The 19562-nt window shown below is 34.9% G+C and overlaps 2 protein-coding genes across 11 annotated transcripts in view; both read left to right on the forward strand.

Annotated features, from left to right (window-relative positions):
• The window catches only part of LOC132753428 (zinc finger MIZ domain-containing protein 1-like), a 250516-nt gene extending 242740 nt beyond the window's left edge, over positions 1-7776 (forward strand). For all 10 annotated transcript variants that reach the window (XM_060743898.1, XM_060743895.1, XM_060743896.1 and 7 more), the window contains 2 exons: positions 86-555; positions 825-7776. In XM_060743898.1, the coding sequence (XP_060599881.1) occupies positions 86-555; positions 825-986 (632 nt within the window). In that variant the 3' untranslated portion in view covers positions 987-7776. The remainder of the gene's footprint in view (positions 1-85; positions 556-824) is intronic.
• A 3947-nt stretch (positions 7777-11723) lies between these two features.
• LOC132753433 (uncharacterized) lies at positions 11724-13997 on the forward strand. The gene is made up of 3 exons (XM_060743909.1): positions 11724-11958; positions 12849-13347; positions 13598-13997. The coding sequence occupies exons 1-3, from the start codon at positions 11724-11726 to the stop codon at positions 13995-13997; spliced, it is 1134 nt and encodes a 377-aa protein (XP_060599892.1).
• The last annotated feature ends 5565 nt before the right edge of the window (positions 13998-19562 follow it).

Genomic DNA, 19562 nt, shown 5'->3' on the forward strand with positions numbered 1-19562 from the left:
CAGACAATAGGCTGTATAAAATTGACTGATTTGTATGATATTTCAGAAACAGTCTTGATTAGATAATTTTTATTGTGTTTTTTAGGTCCACCATATTCTTCAGGAAATTACGGTGGTGGTCAGGGCGGACCAGGAACCCCGGGCTCGTACCAGCAGAACGGGCCACAAAACGGGGATTTCAGTAATATGCTACCTATGTCACCTATCAATAATAACCTGGCGAGCATGAATTCTATAAACAATAATGACATGATGAATAAACCGATCAATCAGGCAGGAAATCAAGGTCAATATCCATTATCCCCGCCTCAAACAAATTCACCACATTTGCGCCATCCTGACCAAGGCATGAATAACCACATCCCACCCTCATCCAGTTCTAGCCAATCACAGCCCATTTGTACCAATAATTCAGCCAATGGGACGCAATCATCACAAATGCCCCATCCTCAATCACAAGCCCCACCCACAAGTCAGCAAAACACAGTTGGAGATGACCTGAACTTTGACCCAACTGCCATTATTGATGACGATGGATCAGGGCCATCTCTAGATGTAAGTCACAATTTTTATATTTTCATTATTTATACAACTTATTTTTTTCCTGTAAAATGTGAACATATCCATAATTACAATTTTTGTTGAATAATATTGATAATGATGTACCTGCATTTTATACATTTCTTTTTTGTCCGATCATTAATAGTGTCTACAGCAAAATGAAATTACTGTAAACCCAAACATGTTTGATAATTGTAATCATTAATCAACTTTGATGTTAATAAATGACAGTTTATTTATTGTAATACCTTCTTGCATTTCAGCTGGACACTTTAGGAGGTGATCCGCTAGAGTTGCTGTCATATCTTGGCCCATCAGAGGGAACCGATAACTCAACGCCCAATGGTTCTGCAAACCAGAATAACGTTAACAATGTGACTAGCACAAACACAAGTGAAGACATTTTGTCATTCTTTGAGTCATAGCTGTTATAAGATATTGTTATTATATTTATTAGAAATCAAAATACAGACATTTATTTAAATGCGTATCAGTAATTTTGATGACTTGGAACTTACCAAATATATATCTGGTAGCTCAGAGAGAGTATTTATATGATCGACATCATAGGGCGCTCAAATCGATTTTCAAGAAGGGTGAGAGACTGGGGTACTGAAGTGTTTATCATGCATACTCACTTGTATTATACCAGACAGTGCTAAAACCAATTCTGTATACAGGATGGGAAATATTTTAGACAAATGGGTTGGTGTTGGAATGGCTTGTGTTAGAAACGGCAAGGACAGCTTGCGTCGTTAGCCAAGGAATACTTTATAAGATGGTTGAAGAAGGATGATGGGAGAAAGGGGAAACAGTGCTTACTATACAATCCTGTGATTTGTTACTACTTTTTGTCATTTTACATTGTGCTAGGCCAGTGATAGGGGCGGTGCCTCATTGACATATAATACAAGCTTTGCTTGGCATGTTACATTATACCGAAGTGAAGTGTGTTAAAATGTTGACAGTAAAGTGAACAGTTTGAAACTTACAAAGTGAAAGAGATAGATAGAAGAGATAGATGAAGATGTTAGAGGAACAAGTGAAATTCAAATGGCTTAGAATGATCAATGATTCAGAAGAAAAAGTTTTCACTCAGTGAAAACATAGCCATTATTGGGGCTCTCAGAAAGATGGCAGTGGTGCCATGGAGGGGTTCTCACAATAGAAGTGTGATCTCAGACTTGAAATTCTCAAAACTTATTAACCCCGGATCAATTTAACATCATGAAACTTAACCATGATTCTAGTTCTCGTGATTATATACATATACTTTATACTGTGTATTTATTCAATGGCCAAGACAGTATTGTGACCATGACAATTGTTGCTCTGTGCCTGTGTTACTAAAAATAGCCAACAAAGTTCAAAATGAGGCCAAGTTTGTGTTTTTATGCTCTACCTTGTTTTTTTTTGTGGAGAACAGTGTTTCAAAGAGTTATTAAGAAGTTAGACTATTTGTTTTTACCTATTGTTCTAGTTGTGAATAGACTCTTTGAAGAGATAATATATATTTATCGGCAAGATTTTAGCAGACGTCAAATTTTGCCTAGAGTAAAAATGATGAAAGGCAGCAAAGTTAAAAAAAAGTATATAAAAAATATTTGTTGAATATATCATCAATATCAAAGTCCAGACATCAGTGTAAATATGATCTCGCTTGTAAGTGTTTAAAAACCCCATATGTATCAAATAACTACGGAAAATTGCATCAAATGAGCCGCGTCACGACAAAACCAACATAGTGCGTTTGCGACCAGCATGGATCCAGACCAGCCTGCGCATCTGCGCAGTCTGATCAGGATCCATGCTGTTTGCTAACCAACTCTATTACAAGTAGAGAAACTGATAGCGAACAGCATGGATCCTCATCAGACTGCGCGGATGCGCAGGCTGGTCTGGATCCATGCTGGTCGCAAACCCGTTATGTTGGTTTTGTCATGGCGCAGCTCAAATTGTTATTTATTTATTTTGTCATTTAGATGAGTTTTTTCCTTAAGTAGTATGTATTCATATATATATTATATATATATTTTGTGTCCAAAAAGATGTGTGTTTTCTTAAAAAGGCATGTAGTTTATATATATGTGGCATATCTTCTAAACAAAAGCAATAGTGTGTTTATAAAAAAAAGATGCAATATGAAATTTGAAGGTATCTGTGCAAAAATAACCAAAAATATTGATACATCAACTTTTTTTATCAGTCTGTGTACTAAAATGGTTTCTTAGCTTAATAAGTAAGAGAGGTTTCGTATTGCCAATAAGTTTTTCTGTTGACGTTTTACTTTTTGTTTTTTGTTCTACGTTAGTATCGCAGTATTGATTGTTTAAAATAAAATTCAACTGTTATAAATCAGAACTGATAGGATGCATTAATTAAAATGAAATTATTTTTTTATAATTAATGGAAAAAAAAATAAGTAAGTCAACTTGGTCATGTAGATCTCAATGCGAATGGTGTTTTTGTCACCGATTGTTAGCTTTTCCAAGATATAAATGACTGCCAGCACTGAAAACAACTCTTATCAGCATTTATTCTTTTCATTTGAATTGAATTTTAGGTTATGAATTTTTTTAGGTTATGAAATGATAATAAAGCAACATAAATAATAAAGCAACTTACATATTCCAACAACCTTTTCATATTTTCAACGTCTAAAGGGTAATTCCTCTTTTTTTCCCATATTTTTGAAGCATCACAAACTTCTTCTTTTGATGTCATTATCAGAATGATTCATGACATAAAGGGTTGTTTCCTCATGCAGGCAGTCAAATATAGTATAGATTAATATAAAGATGAATTTTAAGATATATAAGACAGTATTTTATCATTTGCAAGAAGCCATACACCTTACAGCCTCTGTGTTTTTTTCCTATTGCATAGAATAGTGTTTAATGTTCTAAAATGTTGGCGATGGAAGACTTGATTTGCTTTCTGAATTATTTGAACAATTTATACCTCATTGTAAGACAATTTAATCTCAGGATTATTCTATAGTCTCTAAGCTGTTTTTAGTTTTGAAGAAGAAAAAAAAAACAAGTTTCAGGCATATGGTTTGAAAAGTATTTTATAATTGTAAAATTTAAGTATTAAGTTTTCCTGTATTTTTTTCTGGCTGGGGGTACGTGAATTAATCTTCTTGAGTGAGGAAAAGAATGTTTTTTTCAAATGTAAAATCTTGTTAGAATTATCTATGTAACTCAATATTTCATAATTGTTTCTCCTAAGTTGATAAACCTCCATAGTGTACACTCTAATGGGCAATACTTTTGTTAGCTATGATTGTTGATTCTTTCTTTATCTATGCAGTTATTAATTATTAAATTTCAATTTGTAAGTTGTATAGGGTAACAAAAATGGGTAAAAGATTAGTTTGAGAAAATTCCAGGATGGGTAAAAAAAAAGTTGTAAAATTTAATGTACACATCCTTCTCTCGACCTCCATTTCTTTCTTGTTTCTTCTTGTTTTCTTTCGTATATTTTAAGCAAATCAAGTGTTTATAGCAAGACTGTGGCATGCTGTTCTTTTAGTTTATTCAGTTACAATAGTATTGCATTAAATCCTTACCCTGCTGAAGTAGACTAAGACTAATAAGGACATAGTTTCAATGAAGTTTCTAAAAAGAAAATATCTTTTCCTGCAGTAGTTTTGGAATACCAACTGTTCAGCTTGTGACATAAGTTGAGTGAATTATATTTTTCTATCAAGAAGTGTACCTATAGACTGATGTTACTGTTTATTTTATGAAACATTGAGTTTTAAAATTAATTGATTTTCTGGTCTGAAATTCTTCAAGTTACGTTTTTTTTTGCATTTTATAGGGTTATGAGGGAAAAAACTTAATGACTTAAGAAATTTGTTGAATGTTTATAGGAAATTTCTTTCTTAAAAACAAATTCTGTAATTTTTTTTCTGAATGAATGCAGGGATGGATGTTATATTAACAAATAAGAATGATTGTAAAGTGAAAAAAAAGACATTACTTTGTAGAGTACAGTTATAGTTTTTTTGTCATTCAGATAAAGTTTAAAGGTCAATGTTATATTAAATTTATAAGTCATACATCAAGTATGAGTCATATATTATTGCATGAGAATAACTGTTAAGTAAATGTTACATTATTTTATGAAACTTTGATATGTAAATTTAGTTCTTCTCTGAAAAAAATGTTCAGAGCTTGGTAATGATGCCTTGTTTCAATTTACACTCATCATTGTATTTAAAAAAACAAAAAAAAACAACAACTTTATTTGGTCCAAGGAATTCTTTACATAAGGAGGTAATATTTCTTAAATGGTTGTCTTAGGAATGATTTACATACACATATTTTTCAAAAATAATTATTGACAGTTTTCAGAAGACCTTTGACAAATCATGACTACAGTTTTATAGGAAGTGGTGATTTTACTGTTACTGTTCTGTAGAGAAGTTCTATCTGTCCATTATTATCAAATGTGCTAGCATGAGGCAGTCAAGATTATAGAGTTTAGTATGGCTACATGGGAATGTAGGCTAGCCTGAATCTATACTGATATTACAGTGAAGTCATCATGGCTGCTATAATAACAGTTAAAATATTATAATATCATATAAAGGGTCATCAAAATCTTTCCTTGAACAAGTCAATTCAGAATGGCAGTTTTAACAAGTTTCTTTACACAAAATACACAAGTTTTAAAATAAAACAAAAAAATAGGAAACATTGGAATTCTTAATGCATTCTGAAGTCTTCAAGAAAAGTGAAATGTATTGTTAATATATTCAGTAGTTTTCAGAAGAAAAAAGGTGATCTTATTGTTTAAAATATCAATTTCAATAATTTGCATTTTCTGATTTTTGAACACAATTTTTCCCTGTGTGAATTAAGCATTATTTTGTCTGTTATACATTAAACATAGAACTTGGTTAGTTAGATATGCGGACATGAAAGCATTACGTTAGTATAAGCATCAGACCTTTTTTGCACAGACTCATTACAGGCATACGTAGGACCTGTGTATGTTTTATACTTTACAATGATCAAATATTTTTGACAACACATTATTATTCTTTTAAGATGACGCAATATTGTTTTTTTTATATATATATATAATTTGCAATTTACAAGTTTATTCATTTAAATCATTACTGCAATTTTTTGACCATTCAAATTTTACGGAATGGTTAGAAATAAGCACAAATCATGGACAGATTTTTTTTTCATTAAAAAAAAAATGACAATGTAATCTAAAATTGTATTGTTTTTTATCGTTATTTATGTTAATGTATTATCTGTACAAAGAATTTGTTTTTTCTGTATTTTTAGATATAAATGTGTAGGTAGTCTTGTATATAATATTCATATTTAAAATGAACAAATTTTTCAAGTATTAAAACTTCTGTTATATAAATATCATTCTTTGGGTTATGTTACCGTTGTACAGACATCGTGGAGTAGTCTTACTTTTAAAAAGTAAATGACTATCGCCTATCTCTTCCTTAAATCATCTCATATATTTACAAAAAAAGGCCACTTTTGCCAAGCTGTGTGTCAAGGTTTTGTCAGAGTTACCCCTCTTTGATATGAACTCTTCAGCTGGAGTACAGAAATTCTTTGTGATTAATTAGGTTCTTGCATCAGTCACCTGCTGTATTGTTTATGAATAAAAGTATTTATGTAGAAATTACTCAAACTATTTAAAACTGAAGATCATATTAGTGAACACAAAATAGTTGAAATATCTTCCATAAAGAAAACAGCTATGTTATTACAGTATTGCACAGTAATATATCACTCCTGACAGAACATTGTCACATGGCTTGTTGCGAGAGTATGCCTTTATTTGTTCCCACAAATTTTTAATTGTTATCATTTACATGTTACCCATCTTCATTTCTGTATTTCTTTCTACAAAAAAACATTTTCTGTATTCCTTTATAAAAACTGCAATAATCTGTTATAAAACTTCCCAGACCGGCCTGAAAAGTTTATACAAATATTTACTGTGACTGTTACATTAGGAATCACTTAACAGATGTACAAATAAAAGCATCCACTGTGAATAAACGTTTTCCCTATAGTTGATTTAACCAGAAGTTCTTCTTTAACCAATAAACAAATATGCTATTTCTTACAAAACCAATGTTATTATCTTATGTAAACACATCTAAATAAATTTATTAAGAGTAAAACACCAAGATATTAATTTTTAATATCATAGGAAGTCAAAATTGCAACAAATAATTTTCCAAAATTGTTGTCGATTAATTTAAATGGTTGTTATAATATTCCTCATTTCTTCCCATTTTAAATCTGTTATAGTGAATGATTATGTGTAGAAAAAGTCTATTGACTAATGGCGAAACACTGGTGTAATCAAAACCAATCCTTTGTTCATTAACATATTTTGTAACAAAATTTTATTGCAAAACTGTGCAATTTAAGTATCACCTTATAACCATAACATGCAATTTGTTTTTACTTCTACAGCAATATTTTATGTGTGCTACACTCTTGTTTAACATCAAATAGAGCAAAAAACGAAACCTAGAGATGTTGAATATCTGCTGAAAATATCAGATCTCTCCTGTCAGCCTATAAAATATACAAAAAATCAACTCCACCAACCTATATTTCATTTCTTTGTTCTTAACATATACTTGTATACAAAGTTATAGAGCACAAATTTTCAGAAGAGAAAGAAAACGCGTGTAATTCTTCCATAGTAATTATTGAAGATAGAAAAAAAGTAATGCAATTGTCTTTTTATTTTGGCATGAGTATTAAAAAATGTTTATACAGTCCACTGTATATTTGATTCAGCTCATCTTCTATGTATGATATATTGGTAAACCTTAAGCTCAATATACTTTGAATTTTGCTCATCTCTTATCAAACATCTCTTTAGCTCGTCTCCTTCATTTACTATCCCCCCATTCTATTGCAGTAAAATTTATTTTATATCCGTAAGAAAAAAAAAACAATATCAGCGGTTTCTGAAAGGATGAATTAATTTTCTCCTTCAAATTTTAATAAAGTTGTTAAAAAACATTTTTATTCTCTTGATAAGATTATTGTAGAACGTTTTTTCTTTGTACAAAGTAATGTTGTGCAATGGCATGCGTTGCTAACTTGTAAGGTATGCACTTGTTTGCATCAAAATATAAATGTATCTTAGTCCCTATCATGTGATCATTATTTATCTAATAAAAACAAAATATACTTGAAACAACTAGAGTTTGTTTTTACTTTGTCTCTAATTCTTGTTTTATTACTACTTCAATCGCAACTTGGACGGTCCCTCTTCTACCACGATTAAAAATGCTGATGGTCCTTTGCCTTTACAGAAAAGGGTTGATGCATCGAGAGCAAATGAGAACAAGGTTAGATGAAAATTGCAGGCTTGGTTAGGTTGAACCAATCCAAAATGCAACCCCTAGCATTGGCTTAAGCGGTATTAATGTGCTGGAACCACTGATCCTGAAGGACCAGAAAAATACTTGATTGCTACATGTACTTAAAAACATTATTCTGCATATGTCAGTGGTACTGAATAAACTTTTATGGGTGTGTATTAGTTTAATTAAGGACGTATATTATGGTGCAGTTACATACAGAAGAAAGTATAATGAAAGTATAGTGAACTTTTTATCACATATCATGGAAATCGAAATTGCGTACATGTTTTCAATATTTTGAAGAAGGAAAAAGTTTATCGTCATACCGGGCCTATATATATCATCATGCAATTGTCTGATTCTTGCCAACTGTCGTATATCGTAACCGTGTCTTGTAATTACTGAAAATGATGTTCTTTTAAATAAAAATGGTTAAACTAGAAAAAAAAACTATGTGAAACTTCTGGTTTAACATCCGTTTTAGAGACTTGCAATATATTTATCATGTCGTCATGGCATAACAAGAATTTAAATATGATAAAATCTAACTAACTATATTACTCGTTACAAGTCTTCTTCTGAGTGCCTCCCCCCCCCCCTCGTTATGTTCATCGGGAACTATAGTACTTATTTATTAATATTTTAGTTCTTATTGTGATCTTAGATACGTGTAAAAGTAATATCTCAAAGCATGACGTTTCTGCTTATATAAATTTGAAACCACAATAACATCGTTTGTAGGTACGCATTGTCTCATTGATTCAGAGCGACATTGTCTTAATGCTATTTTAATGTGGGATCTCATATATGTATACAATGCAAAGGCTTTTACCTTTTCATAGAACAATTTTAAAGCTAGATACCATATTATAAAACATTAACAAAGGCTTATATTTTTCACAGAACAATTTGTCACTTGGTGCTATAGCCTTAAGCATTAACAAACGTTTACTTTGTCACAGAACAATTTGAAACCCAGGTACTGTATTCTAAAATCATAAACAGACGCTTTAATTCATCACAGAACAATTTGAAACCCAGGTACATGTACGGCATTCTGAAATCATAAACAGAGGTTTAACTTCATCACAGAACAATTTGAAACCAAGGTACATACACAGATGTTTTACTTCGTCACAGAACAATTTGAAACCTAGGTACTGCATTCTAAAACAACTTTTCCACAGAACAATTTGATTTTCTAAAATAGTTATCCTGCTATTAAACATGAACAAATGTTTTTACTTCCTCGCTAAACAGTTTGACACTTGGTACTTTATTCTAAAACATTAACAAAAGATTTAACATTTTCATGGATCAATTTGGTTTCATGTATTTATATTCTAAAACATTTAAAAAGCTTTTTACATTTTGACATGAGATAATGTATTTCAAAGTATATACAAAGGATTTTCTTCCTCGCAGGACCTTATGACACTAGGCAAAATTTTCTAAAATATAAACAAAAGCTTTTTATTTTTCACAGAACAATTTGTCACTAAGATTTACAAAATCTTATTACTTTTTCATAGAACATTTTGACATAAGGCACTGTATTCTTAAACATAAGTCAAGGCTGGACAATATGACACAAGGTTCTATGGTATAAAATATAAACAAACGCTGCACAATTTTGACACTTGGTTACATATTCTGAAACATTTACAAAAGCTTTGTCTTTTTCACAGAACAATTTGACAGGTACTAGTACTTTACTCATTGCATAAACTTTTACATACACGACAGACCGTAGAATCGTGGTTTATTTTGTTTTAGCGATGTTTTATAGAAGAGTATGAAGGGGAAAGTTAAAGAACATAACCAAGGTAGGTTTGTGCTTAATATAAATGATAAATAAAAATGTGTGAAAAAGAGGAATTTTATAATTTATATTCAATAATATCTGGATTAAAAGACAAATGCCACGTTGTAATTCATAGGACGTCGATGTATAAAAGCAATACAAAGCCATGTTTTATGTTCATTTCAGATTGACCGTGGTCATTGTTCATTATAATAAAGACATATGAATAAATGGACCTTGTTCTTATTTATGACCACGGCCAGAGATTCAAAATACAAGTACATTTTTGAAAGACATTTTTCTAAGAACGGATCAAAATGCCAGCAGTAGGCTGTCCAATACCAGGCTGTGATTATGTCACGGACGACCTTGAGGCCGCCATCGTTGCCGCACTCATAACCGCTCACTGTACCACACACGCTCCTGGACAGACTGCCAAAGTAGAAAAAGTTAGAAGTCCCACAATAGCAACAGCAGGAACAAGTGAGGAATGGGCATATTTCCAATCTCGATATACTTGGATAAAGAAACCTTCCAAATCGCAACCATTCATTACTCTTACAATCAGAGCAATACCCGAGGACTATGAAGCCTTTGGTTTTAACCTAAATGCTGGAACATACGCTGTTCGTATTCCTGCCATGGCAGTCACTGGATGTCAAAGCTGTCTTGCGGGTATCAAAGTCACCCACAAACTTGGCCTCAAGCAAAGCGATCTCATTCCTGTAACTTTGAAAATGCACGCTGCAAATAACAGGGGCATTAAAATCCTCGGTGCCACAATCTTTCGGATCTCAGGAACAGATGAGCAAGGGAACCTTCTAGAGACTAGGCAAATGACATATGTTACTGATAATTCCGATAAGCTCTTCATCAGTAGGGGAGCATGCATTGCTCTTGGCATGATCTGGAAGTTTTCCGACAATTGGTGAAATTTACGACACACAATCCGAAGCAATGTATCAAACTCAAGATACCAACAACAGTGAAGTCGGAAGCATAAGCGGACTAGTGAATCAATGTGATTGTCCTAAAAGTCAACTACCACCTCCGCCACCTACAAGGTTACCATACAGTGGAAGTGAGTCCAACCGCCTAAACAAAAGGAATACCTCTTGGAATACTACAAATCGAGTACATTCAATGTCTGTGACCACCAACCATTACCACTAATGGATGGACCGCCAATGAAGTTGATGATCAATCCAAATGCTGAACCTGTCGCTCATCATACACCAGTGCCAGTACCATTACATTGGCAAGAGGAAGTTAAAGCTGGACTCGACCAAGACATCCGCCTTGGTGTCCTTGAACCAGTCTCTATTGGGGAACCAGTGACTTGGTGCCAACGGATGGTTGTATGTGCCAAGAAAAATGGCACACCTCGACGAACAGTTAATTTTCAGCCTCTCAATGTACACGCTAAGAGGGAAACGCATCACACTCCTTCGCCATTTCACCAAGCAAGGTCAGTACCACAAGGGAAAAAGAAAACCGTCTTTGACGCCTCGAACGGGTACCACAGTGTGCCGATTCAAGAATCTGACCGTCACTTAACTACGTTCAGCACTCCTTGGGGGCACTATCGCTATAAAACAGCCCCTCAAGGATACATTGCTTCTGGCGACGGATATACTCGATGATATGATGAAATAGTTGCCGAAATACCCAACAAAACTAAATGTATCGATGATGTCCTTCTCTGGTCTGATTCAATAGATGAGAGTTTCTTCGAAGCTGTCCAATGGCTTGACATATGTGGAAGACATGGCATCACACTCAACCCTGAAAAATTTTGTTTCGCAGAAGACACGGTTGAATTCGCTGGGTTTGCAATAACCCTCGACACAATTCGCCCTTGTACTAGATATCTTAGTGCAATTATGGACTTCCCGACTCCGAGAAATATCACCTATGTCAGAGCTTGGTTCGGTTTAGTAAACCAAGTATCGTATGCTTTTCAGCATGACAAACAAAATGCTACCATTCCGAGAGTTATTGAAACCAGGTACACCGTTCATCTGGGATGTCAATATCAATGCACACTTCGAGGAATCTAAAACTGCCATTATCAATGAAATTGAAGAAGGCGTGCGAATCTTTGACAAGACAAAACCTACATGTCTCGCCACTGATTGGTCGAAGTCAGGAATTCGGTTCTGGCTGTTCCAGAAACATTGCAACTGTCCGGACAACCAGCCACGGTTGGAAGGTAACACTTGTCGGGAGTAGGTTCACGCATGCAGCTGAGTCTCGATATGCACCAGTGGAAGGTGAAGCGTTGGCAGTGTCGATGCTCTTGATAAAGCAAGATACTTTGTTCTTGGGTGTGACGATCTTGTAATAGCAGTTGACCATAAACCCCTGTGAAAATATTTGGTGACAGATCATTGGAGGACATCTCTAACTCACGTCTCAGAAACTTGAAAGAAAAGTCCCTCCGCTATCGATTTCGCATGATTCATATTCCAGGGGTCAAGCATCTCGCTGCAGATAGAGTATCACGTCATCCAACCGGAAAATCTGAAAAGCTATCGCTTCAAGATGATATTGCAACAATTAACAATGTACCTTCTCTGAGACATGTTCTCCTACCTACATTGCCCTCAACATATTCTATTCTCAATGACAATGATGTTGATACCTGTACACCGCTTCAGCCGTATGCTCACTTGACTCACTTGCCGTGAAAGCAGTCACCTGGGACAGAGTTCGCACTGCCACGATAACATGCATGAACTCCTCAACCTTATATAATGCGGAGTACCTGAGTCTCGCAAAGAATTTCCTGCACATCTTCGTGAGTATTTTCAATTCCGCGAGCATCTCTACACAGTAGATGGTGTGACACTATACAAGGATCGTGTAGTTATTCCTCCAGCTCTCAGACAAGAAGTTCTTGCAGCTCTTCATTCAGCACATCAAGGAATTACCTCCATGGTATCGCGAGCAGAGTCCTCCGTGTTTTGGCCAGGTATCACACCTGCTATAACAACCCTTCGAGCTGGATGCAATCACTGCAATCGTATCGCACCTTCGAATCCTAGTGCTCCGCCTACACCCCTAATATCTCCAGACTACCATTCCAATGTGTTTGTGCAGATTATTTTCACCATCGGGGTGTTGGATATTTAGTTTTAGTTGATCGATACTCGAACTGGCCCATAGTTGAACGATATTCGAATGGTGCAGAGGGCCTTATTACTTCACTACGCCGAACATTTGTGACATTTGGGATTCCGGATGAATTGACATCTGATGGCGGACCTGAATTTACGGCAACGACAACCAGGCAATTCTTAAAAGATTGGGGAGTCCATCACCGCCTTTCCTCTGTGGCTTTCCCACACAGTAATTGCAGAGCTGAAAAAGACGTCAAAACCGTCAAACGTCTAATAGCCGACAACACAGGTAGCAACGGGGATCTCAACACCGATGCATTTCAACGTGCGATGCTCCAGTACAGGAACACACCTGACAGAGACACCAAGTTATCTCCTGCTACATGTGTATTTGGTCATCCCATCAGAGACTTCATACCTGTTCCGCCCGGCAGGTACCGTCCCCATAACACATGGAAGGAAACACTCGATGCAAGAGAGTAAGCTTTAAGACATCGCCACCTTAAACAGGGAGAGCGCTTATCGGAGCACACTAAAAGAATACTCCCACTCTCTGTAGGCGATCGGGTCCGCATCCAAAATCAAACAGGACATCACCCTCTTAAATGGGATTAAAATGGCGTTATCATAGAAGTTCGCCAATTCGACCAATACGTTGTTAGAGTTGATGGCTCTGGTAGGATCACACTAAGAAACCGAAAAATTTTTGAGACAATATGTGCCTGTCAGAAGTTTGCCAGAAGTCCGTACAATTAGGGATGATGAAACTTGGAATCAGTTTGTACCTCTTGTCAGCTCTCAGACAACTAAAGCGTCTGAGACCATTGTGAAACACAACCAGGACACTATTCCAACAACGCAAAATCCGAACACATATTGTACCCTCCCATCAACCACTTTACCTTCACCAAGTGGTCACACCCATAACACTCGTTTGGATGTTGATGCCCCGGAATGCCTTCCGATTGATCTCGGCAACACCAAAAATCATCCAGCTGAGATCCCACCTCCCAGTGATAGCACAAACTCTCCATCGCGGGTCACCTCCATGCCAAATTTTTTAGAGCAACGCAAATCTAGTCGTACCCGTCAACCGCCAACATGGCACCGTGATTTCGAGATGAACTAGTGTTATCATTACCTATATATGAACATACATTTTTGAAGTTTCCGTATTTCAAATGCTAACACGAGTTATCCGTGCATAAAATAGGGTGAATTGTGCACCTCTTGTGAAAAGCATGAAACCTGGCATGGTGGCAGGAAATCAGCTGTAGTCACAACTAGAACTGTATGAAATATCACCAATTCATTAAATTGCACATCAATTTATATTCAAGCCTCGGATCCAGGTTGTGCAAATCCAAGATTGCCGCCAAAATCCAAGATGGCCGCCATATATTAAATTTTTCAGAATATTAAAGTTTTACAGATGTAGTCGTTACAGGTCAGTATGAGTAGCACCACTTTAATATATACCCGAAATATACCCGACTGCATTCCTCTATTGATGCCACAAAGCATGTGCTCGTTATTTTATCAATAAAAATTAAACATCATATGATGCAAAATAAAAAGAAACTAAGACTGACGGTTTAAATTACTTTTTTTATTTTACTGATTTATTAAGTGTAGTACAGAATAGATAACAAAAGTTCAAAATAAATTGAAATATCATTAATGAAAACATAGTGTGTCTTTGCACAATTTCATGATATAAAGACAAACAACAATAACATCGACCCTAAGTCTAATAGACATTAGCTACCGGTATGATACAAGGAGGAGTGATGCTTTTCAACTAACAAATCATCGGAGTGATCATTTACCCACTTCCGACCATATATTACGTCGACATGTCCATAAGGTTGACTTGAAACTAATTAATAAATGATGAGTTTTAAACGTCCGTGGCCGAGTGGTTAAGGTCGTTGACTTCAAACCACTTGCCCCTCACCGCTGTGGGTTCGAATCCAGATAGGGACTTGGATTCTTTCATGTGAGGAAGCTACCCAGCTAGCTTACGGAACGTCGGTGGTTCTATTCAGGTGCCCGTTCGTGCCTGAAATAATTCACGGAGGGGAACCTGAGGTCTTCCTCCACCAGTAAAGCTGGAACGTCGCGATATGACCTATACTGTGTCGATGTGACGTAAAACCCAAAACAAACAAACAAACAAACAAACAAACGTAAATATGTTGACACTCGTCGTTACTGTTACACAAATTATCAAAATCAATGGTAAAGTGTAAATATGTATGTATACTCGTATATGTGTATACATGTATGTATAAGTGAACTTATTAAAGGTACACCGCCGAGGTATTTTGACAGGGACCGGGGAAAATTTTCAGATATTTATGTACCATTTGATGCAGGTCTGGACATTTTCACATTTTGTTCACATTATGAAAAAGAAAAATAATTGATGCAGGTCTGGACCAATAAATTGTGTGCAAATTTTAAGATCATATTCTCACCCGCTTATCCAAAAAAATCTTTTTTCTTTTTGCCAATCTTACCCAACAATGAAAAGAGTTGAACCGCATAAACTATAGATTATCAATATCATTCTGAGTATATTTGTTTATTCTCCTTTTCATTTTTTTTTCATTTTAAGTGCTTCACTTGGAAACTTTAAAAGGTCCCCAAGATATAAAAAATAAAACCGTACAAAACAAATCAGAGAAATTTCATGAATTATTTTAACGCTTCCTAACAAAAGACGTTTGCAAGACATATGATTTTTTATATCTCAAAATGTAATTGATATGAAGCAATAAACATTGATAAAAGGAAATAGAATTTAGTATGTAAATGAGGCTTTTTGAATCCGGATTTATCAGAAAGATCATTAACAAATGCTTCAAATAATGGTTGGATTTTATCTCTGCAGATAAGCAAGTGTGGTTCTGTTTCTATATTATTTTCCGTATATCTAACACCAGATTCTACTATGTACTCACTATACTTGAATTCTCTATTAAGCTCTTGGATAAAAATGCCCCATGGGTATTGTAAAAAGTGATAAAATGAAGCGTTAATTGTCACAAGCAAACAATCTTGAGTCGGGAGCAAAACATTTGCCGGACTTATAGTAAGGTCATTTTCCTCAGCATTTTGTCCAAATTTAATAAGCGATACATTATCGTTGTAATCAATTATAGAGAAGACCAAAGAGGTAGAGTTATGGTTTTTGGTTTCCGCCTTGAAAAGATCTATTTCAACAGATAGTTCAAATTCTTGTTGTTGATTTTTTGATTGGACATAAAGGATAGAGTCGTGATAGTTGTAGATTGATTCAATGACGGAGATATCTACCGGTGCGAAAACTGGGATGTAAAATTGAATATAAAGTACTATAAAATCAACGGTAGTATTTGAGTAATGAGTTTCAGACTGTTTCAGGAAAAATCTAAATATGAAAGTTTTTATGTTTTCATTTTCAAAAAAGGAAACAAAATGTTCGTTCAGCTTTTCGATTACTTCCGTAACATGTTCACCAGAAAGAGACTGTAAGGTTGTAATCTTTAAAAATACGTCATATGCTGCTCCTGCTATCTTGTCCACAATGTTGACGCATTTTCCACCGATGAGAGATTTAAAGCCCCTGCAAACAAGCTTTACACATTTTCCCTGAAATAAAAAAAGCACCATGAAATCCCTGAAATACAAAAAAGCACCATGACAATATTTAATCGTATTATTTGAGTACAGAGCCAATAATAGGGAGCACCATTCGCTAGAAGCAGCTTCCAGAATGTTTTGACACACAGGGTAACAGGAAAGGCAACCATGTGGTTAACTAACAGAAAAGGAAAACATTGTATCTGCGACTGTTGTATTTTACATTTAACTACATCTATAAAAAGCGTAAGTTAAAGAATAAACAGTGCCGTTATCCGTTTTCTACATAACTCGGATAGTGTTCATGTACTCGTTTTATGCTCTCATATAAGTGTGTGAAGTTTCAACTCATTCCCTTCAGTAGTTTTGACGATACCAACTTGCACGCAAAACCTTAACCAATATATATGTGACGCCGAAGCCTTAGTGAATACAATAGCTCTCCCTGTTCTACGAACAGTTGAGCTAAATATCAGCCATCGGGCCTGATTTGGTGTTTGTAATATCACTTGTTTGTCTATGTCATGCTAGAATTGAATTATCATCTGAGCGGTGTTCATCGATTTTTCCAGCTACTTGTCGTTTTAATCGAAAGACAAAAATCACTAACGAATAAGACCTATAACCATGGTCAATTTCTAACCAAAAACCGGTTTGAAACAGCCGATAGACAACTCTCAGGCCGATATAATTTCTGTATTGAAAATCAAAGGAGAAATGACAACAGATAATAATACATGATGTACTTCGTTGTAAATGTTATTTACAGCATAAAGACATGATGTGCTCAATTACAACACTTGGCATATTTGTGATGGAACCAGAAATTGTAAATGCCTGCGTATCACAGCCGCTAGCCCAAAAAAATGTGCGCTTTACGGCTTTTTATTATATAGACGATGTCCGCCCTTCTGTAAAGACAGACATCTATGAAATATCAGATTATAAAATTGGTCGGTCTTGCAGTCGAAATATTGAGACTACACAGTCGCCAAAAGACATACTCAAATTTTGATTCATATTTATTAGAATACTAGTATATTACAAAGTTTGGTGCGTACCTGTATTGGATCGTACAGTATGTCTTTTGTGCATGTGCCATGTTGTTTTCCATTTAGTTCTAAGTCATTATTTGCCTTATTACCTGATATTCCGTTTTCAATGTCAATGTTCAGAAAAACTGTAAACGAAATATTTATAACCGGGGTTCGTCTACAGGCAAGATCTTTCAGAGGCAGAATTTCATTGCACAAAAAGCAAAATACATTTTTGTATGTATTTTGAAAGATAGCCGTGTAAGCGCCACATGCTCTTTCAATAACTTTGTTATAACTGGCCCATATACCAGTCATATTGCATCTAGTAATTGGAATAAAGTGACATCTATTTCCGGTTTCTACCGGAAATGGGTTAAAGACTAAATTACACGTGTCACTTAACATAATATCATCGACTACCGTTTCTAGGCTTCTTGTAATAAATTGCCCTGAGCCGCAAACAACTTTGGGCTTCCAGTAATGAATGTCTTCGTCACTTAAACCACTGCAATATGCACAATAACGATTTTGATATGTGGTATTGGTTGCTGCATTAAAAACAGGAATTTTTGAATAAAGATCATTGTACTTAAAGCTGTTTATACACCTGTCAGAAAAGGAAGAATTTTTCGGATCACCAGCACAGGAAGTGATCATGTCATAGGCATCATCTGAACCAGAGTAATATTTACTTTGTGGTTTTAATTCGGGGCGGATACATTCAAATATTGTAGCGGGTACTTCTTTAGCGTAAAAAATGACCTCAGGGCAGCAATTATTGTTTCCACCGCATAAAGAAGTATTACATGAACATGGTTCACAGCAAATAGATGACGCGTCAGGTATTTCTACTTCACGATATTGTTCCAGTGTACTGTCAGCAAAGTCTGTCATTTCGTTTTCAAGATGCTCCGTCATCCGGTCTTCAACACCACGCGGGTATCTTTCTTTTCCAAAGTTTTTCTCCCATGAATGATACTCTGCTCTTTCGCTATCATGATTCTCATCATATGCATCACGCTCCCACCTGTCGTTTCCATGGAACTCCGGAGAGCTAAGTTGACAATTATATTTAGATTCATCAGGTACTGAACTACTAAAAGTATCAGGAGTACAGAAATGATAGTGTATATCAGTAAGCAACTCGATTTCAACTCCACTCCACTCCTGGCAGTAGGAGCGGGTCTGTAGAAGGTAGAGTACAGTTATAAATACAGTCGACATTTTCACTACCTGAATAAATGAAGAAATACATCTTTAGTTATGTACTTACACATACTGAAAATGGTTGGAACTAAAAATAATTATAAAAGAGGTAAGGAGGGGTTTTGTCAACAAAAAACCGGCTTATCAAAAGAGAAAAGGAGAGTTATTCAGTATTCAAGTAGGACTACTGAAAAAATCCAAGAATTAAAGAATTGAATTACAAATACCAACAACACGACAAAATAGTCATTCTGAACGACTTCAATACAATTAACAACAGCTTTATTATTTAAAACAATTTCTAAATTGTCATAAAATTATCGTGAATCATGAGGTGCAGCGCAACAACAAAGAATACAAATGTGCGAGAGGTCTTCTTACAGCTATGGAAGATTCAATTAATTGTTCAAATGGCGGGAAAGAATTTAAGAACTTTAAGTAAGAATTTCAAACAAGTCGAATTTTATCTGCTAACAATAGCTACATACAAGTGTGCTTCTTTAAAAAGAAGCATGCGAGAGGTCTTTTTTTGCAGCCGTGGAAGATTTGTTTAATTCGAAAATATTTGGAGATATTTTGCATAAAGGCACAATGTTTATAAACTACAATTATTTAACAAAATAGAATTTGTTATATACAGTATATTGAATAAAGTATCATAATGAAAGTTTGATTTACACTTCATCTTTTTATGTTTTGAAATATTATATGCCGGAGAAATTAACATATTCTTGGTGCATCAGGGATATTTTTCTACAAAGGGAACAATTTATGGTATATATCTTTTAAGATAGTGTAAAACAAGAAGATAAAAATGTGATTTA

This window comes from Ruditapes philippinarum, unplaced genomic scaffold, assembly GCF_026571515.1.
Source record: "Ruditapes philippinarum isolate M1 unplaced genomic scaffold, ASM2657151v2 ctg3_1_1_1_1, whole genome shotgun sequence".
Classification (NCBI taxonomy): Eukaryota; Metazoa; Mollusca; class Bivalvia; order Venerida; family Veneridae; genus Ruditapes; species Ruditapes philippinarum.

Excerpts from the sequence above, each read along its gene's own strand:
- LOC132753433 (XM_060743909.1), top strand. The coding sequence starts at position 11,724 with ATGCTACCATTCCGAGAGTTATTGAAACCAGGTACACCGTTCATCTGG. Across the intron at positions 11,959-12,848 it reads CAACCAGCCACGGTTGGAAG|ATTATTTTCACCATCGGGGT; the intron begins GTAACACTTGTC and ends GTGTTTGTGCAG. Across the intron at positions 13,348-13,597 it reads GAAACACTCGATGCAAGAGA|AAGTTTGCCAGAAGTCCGTA; the intron begins GTAAGCTTTAAG and ends TGTGCCTGTCAG.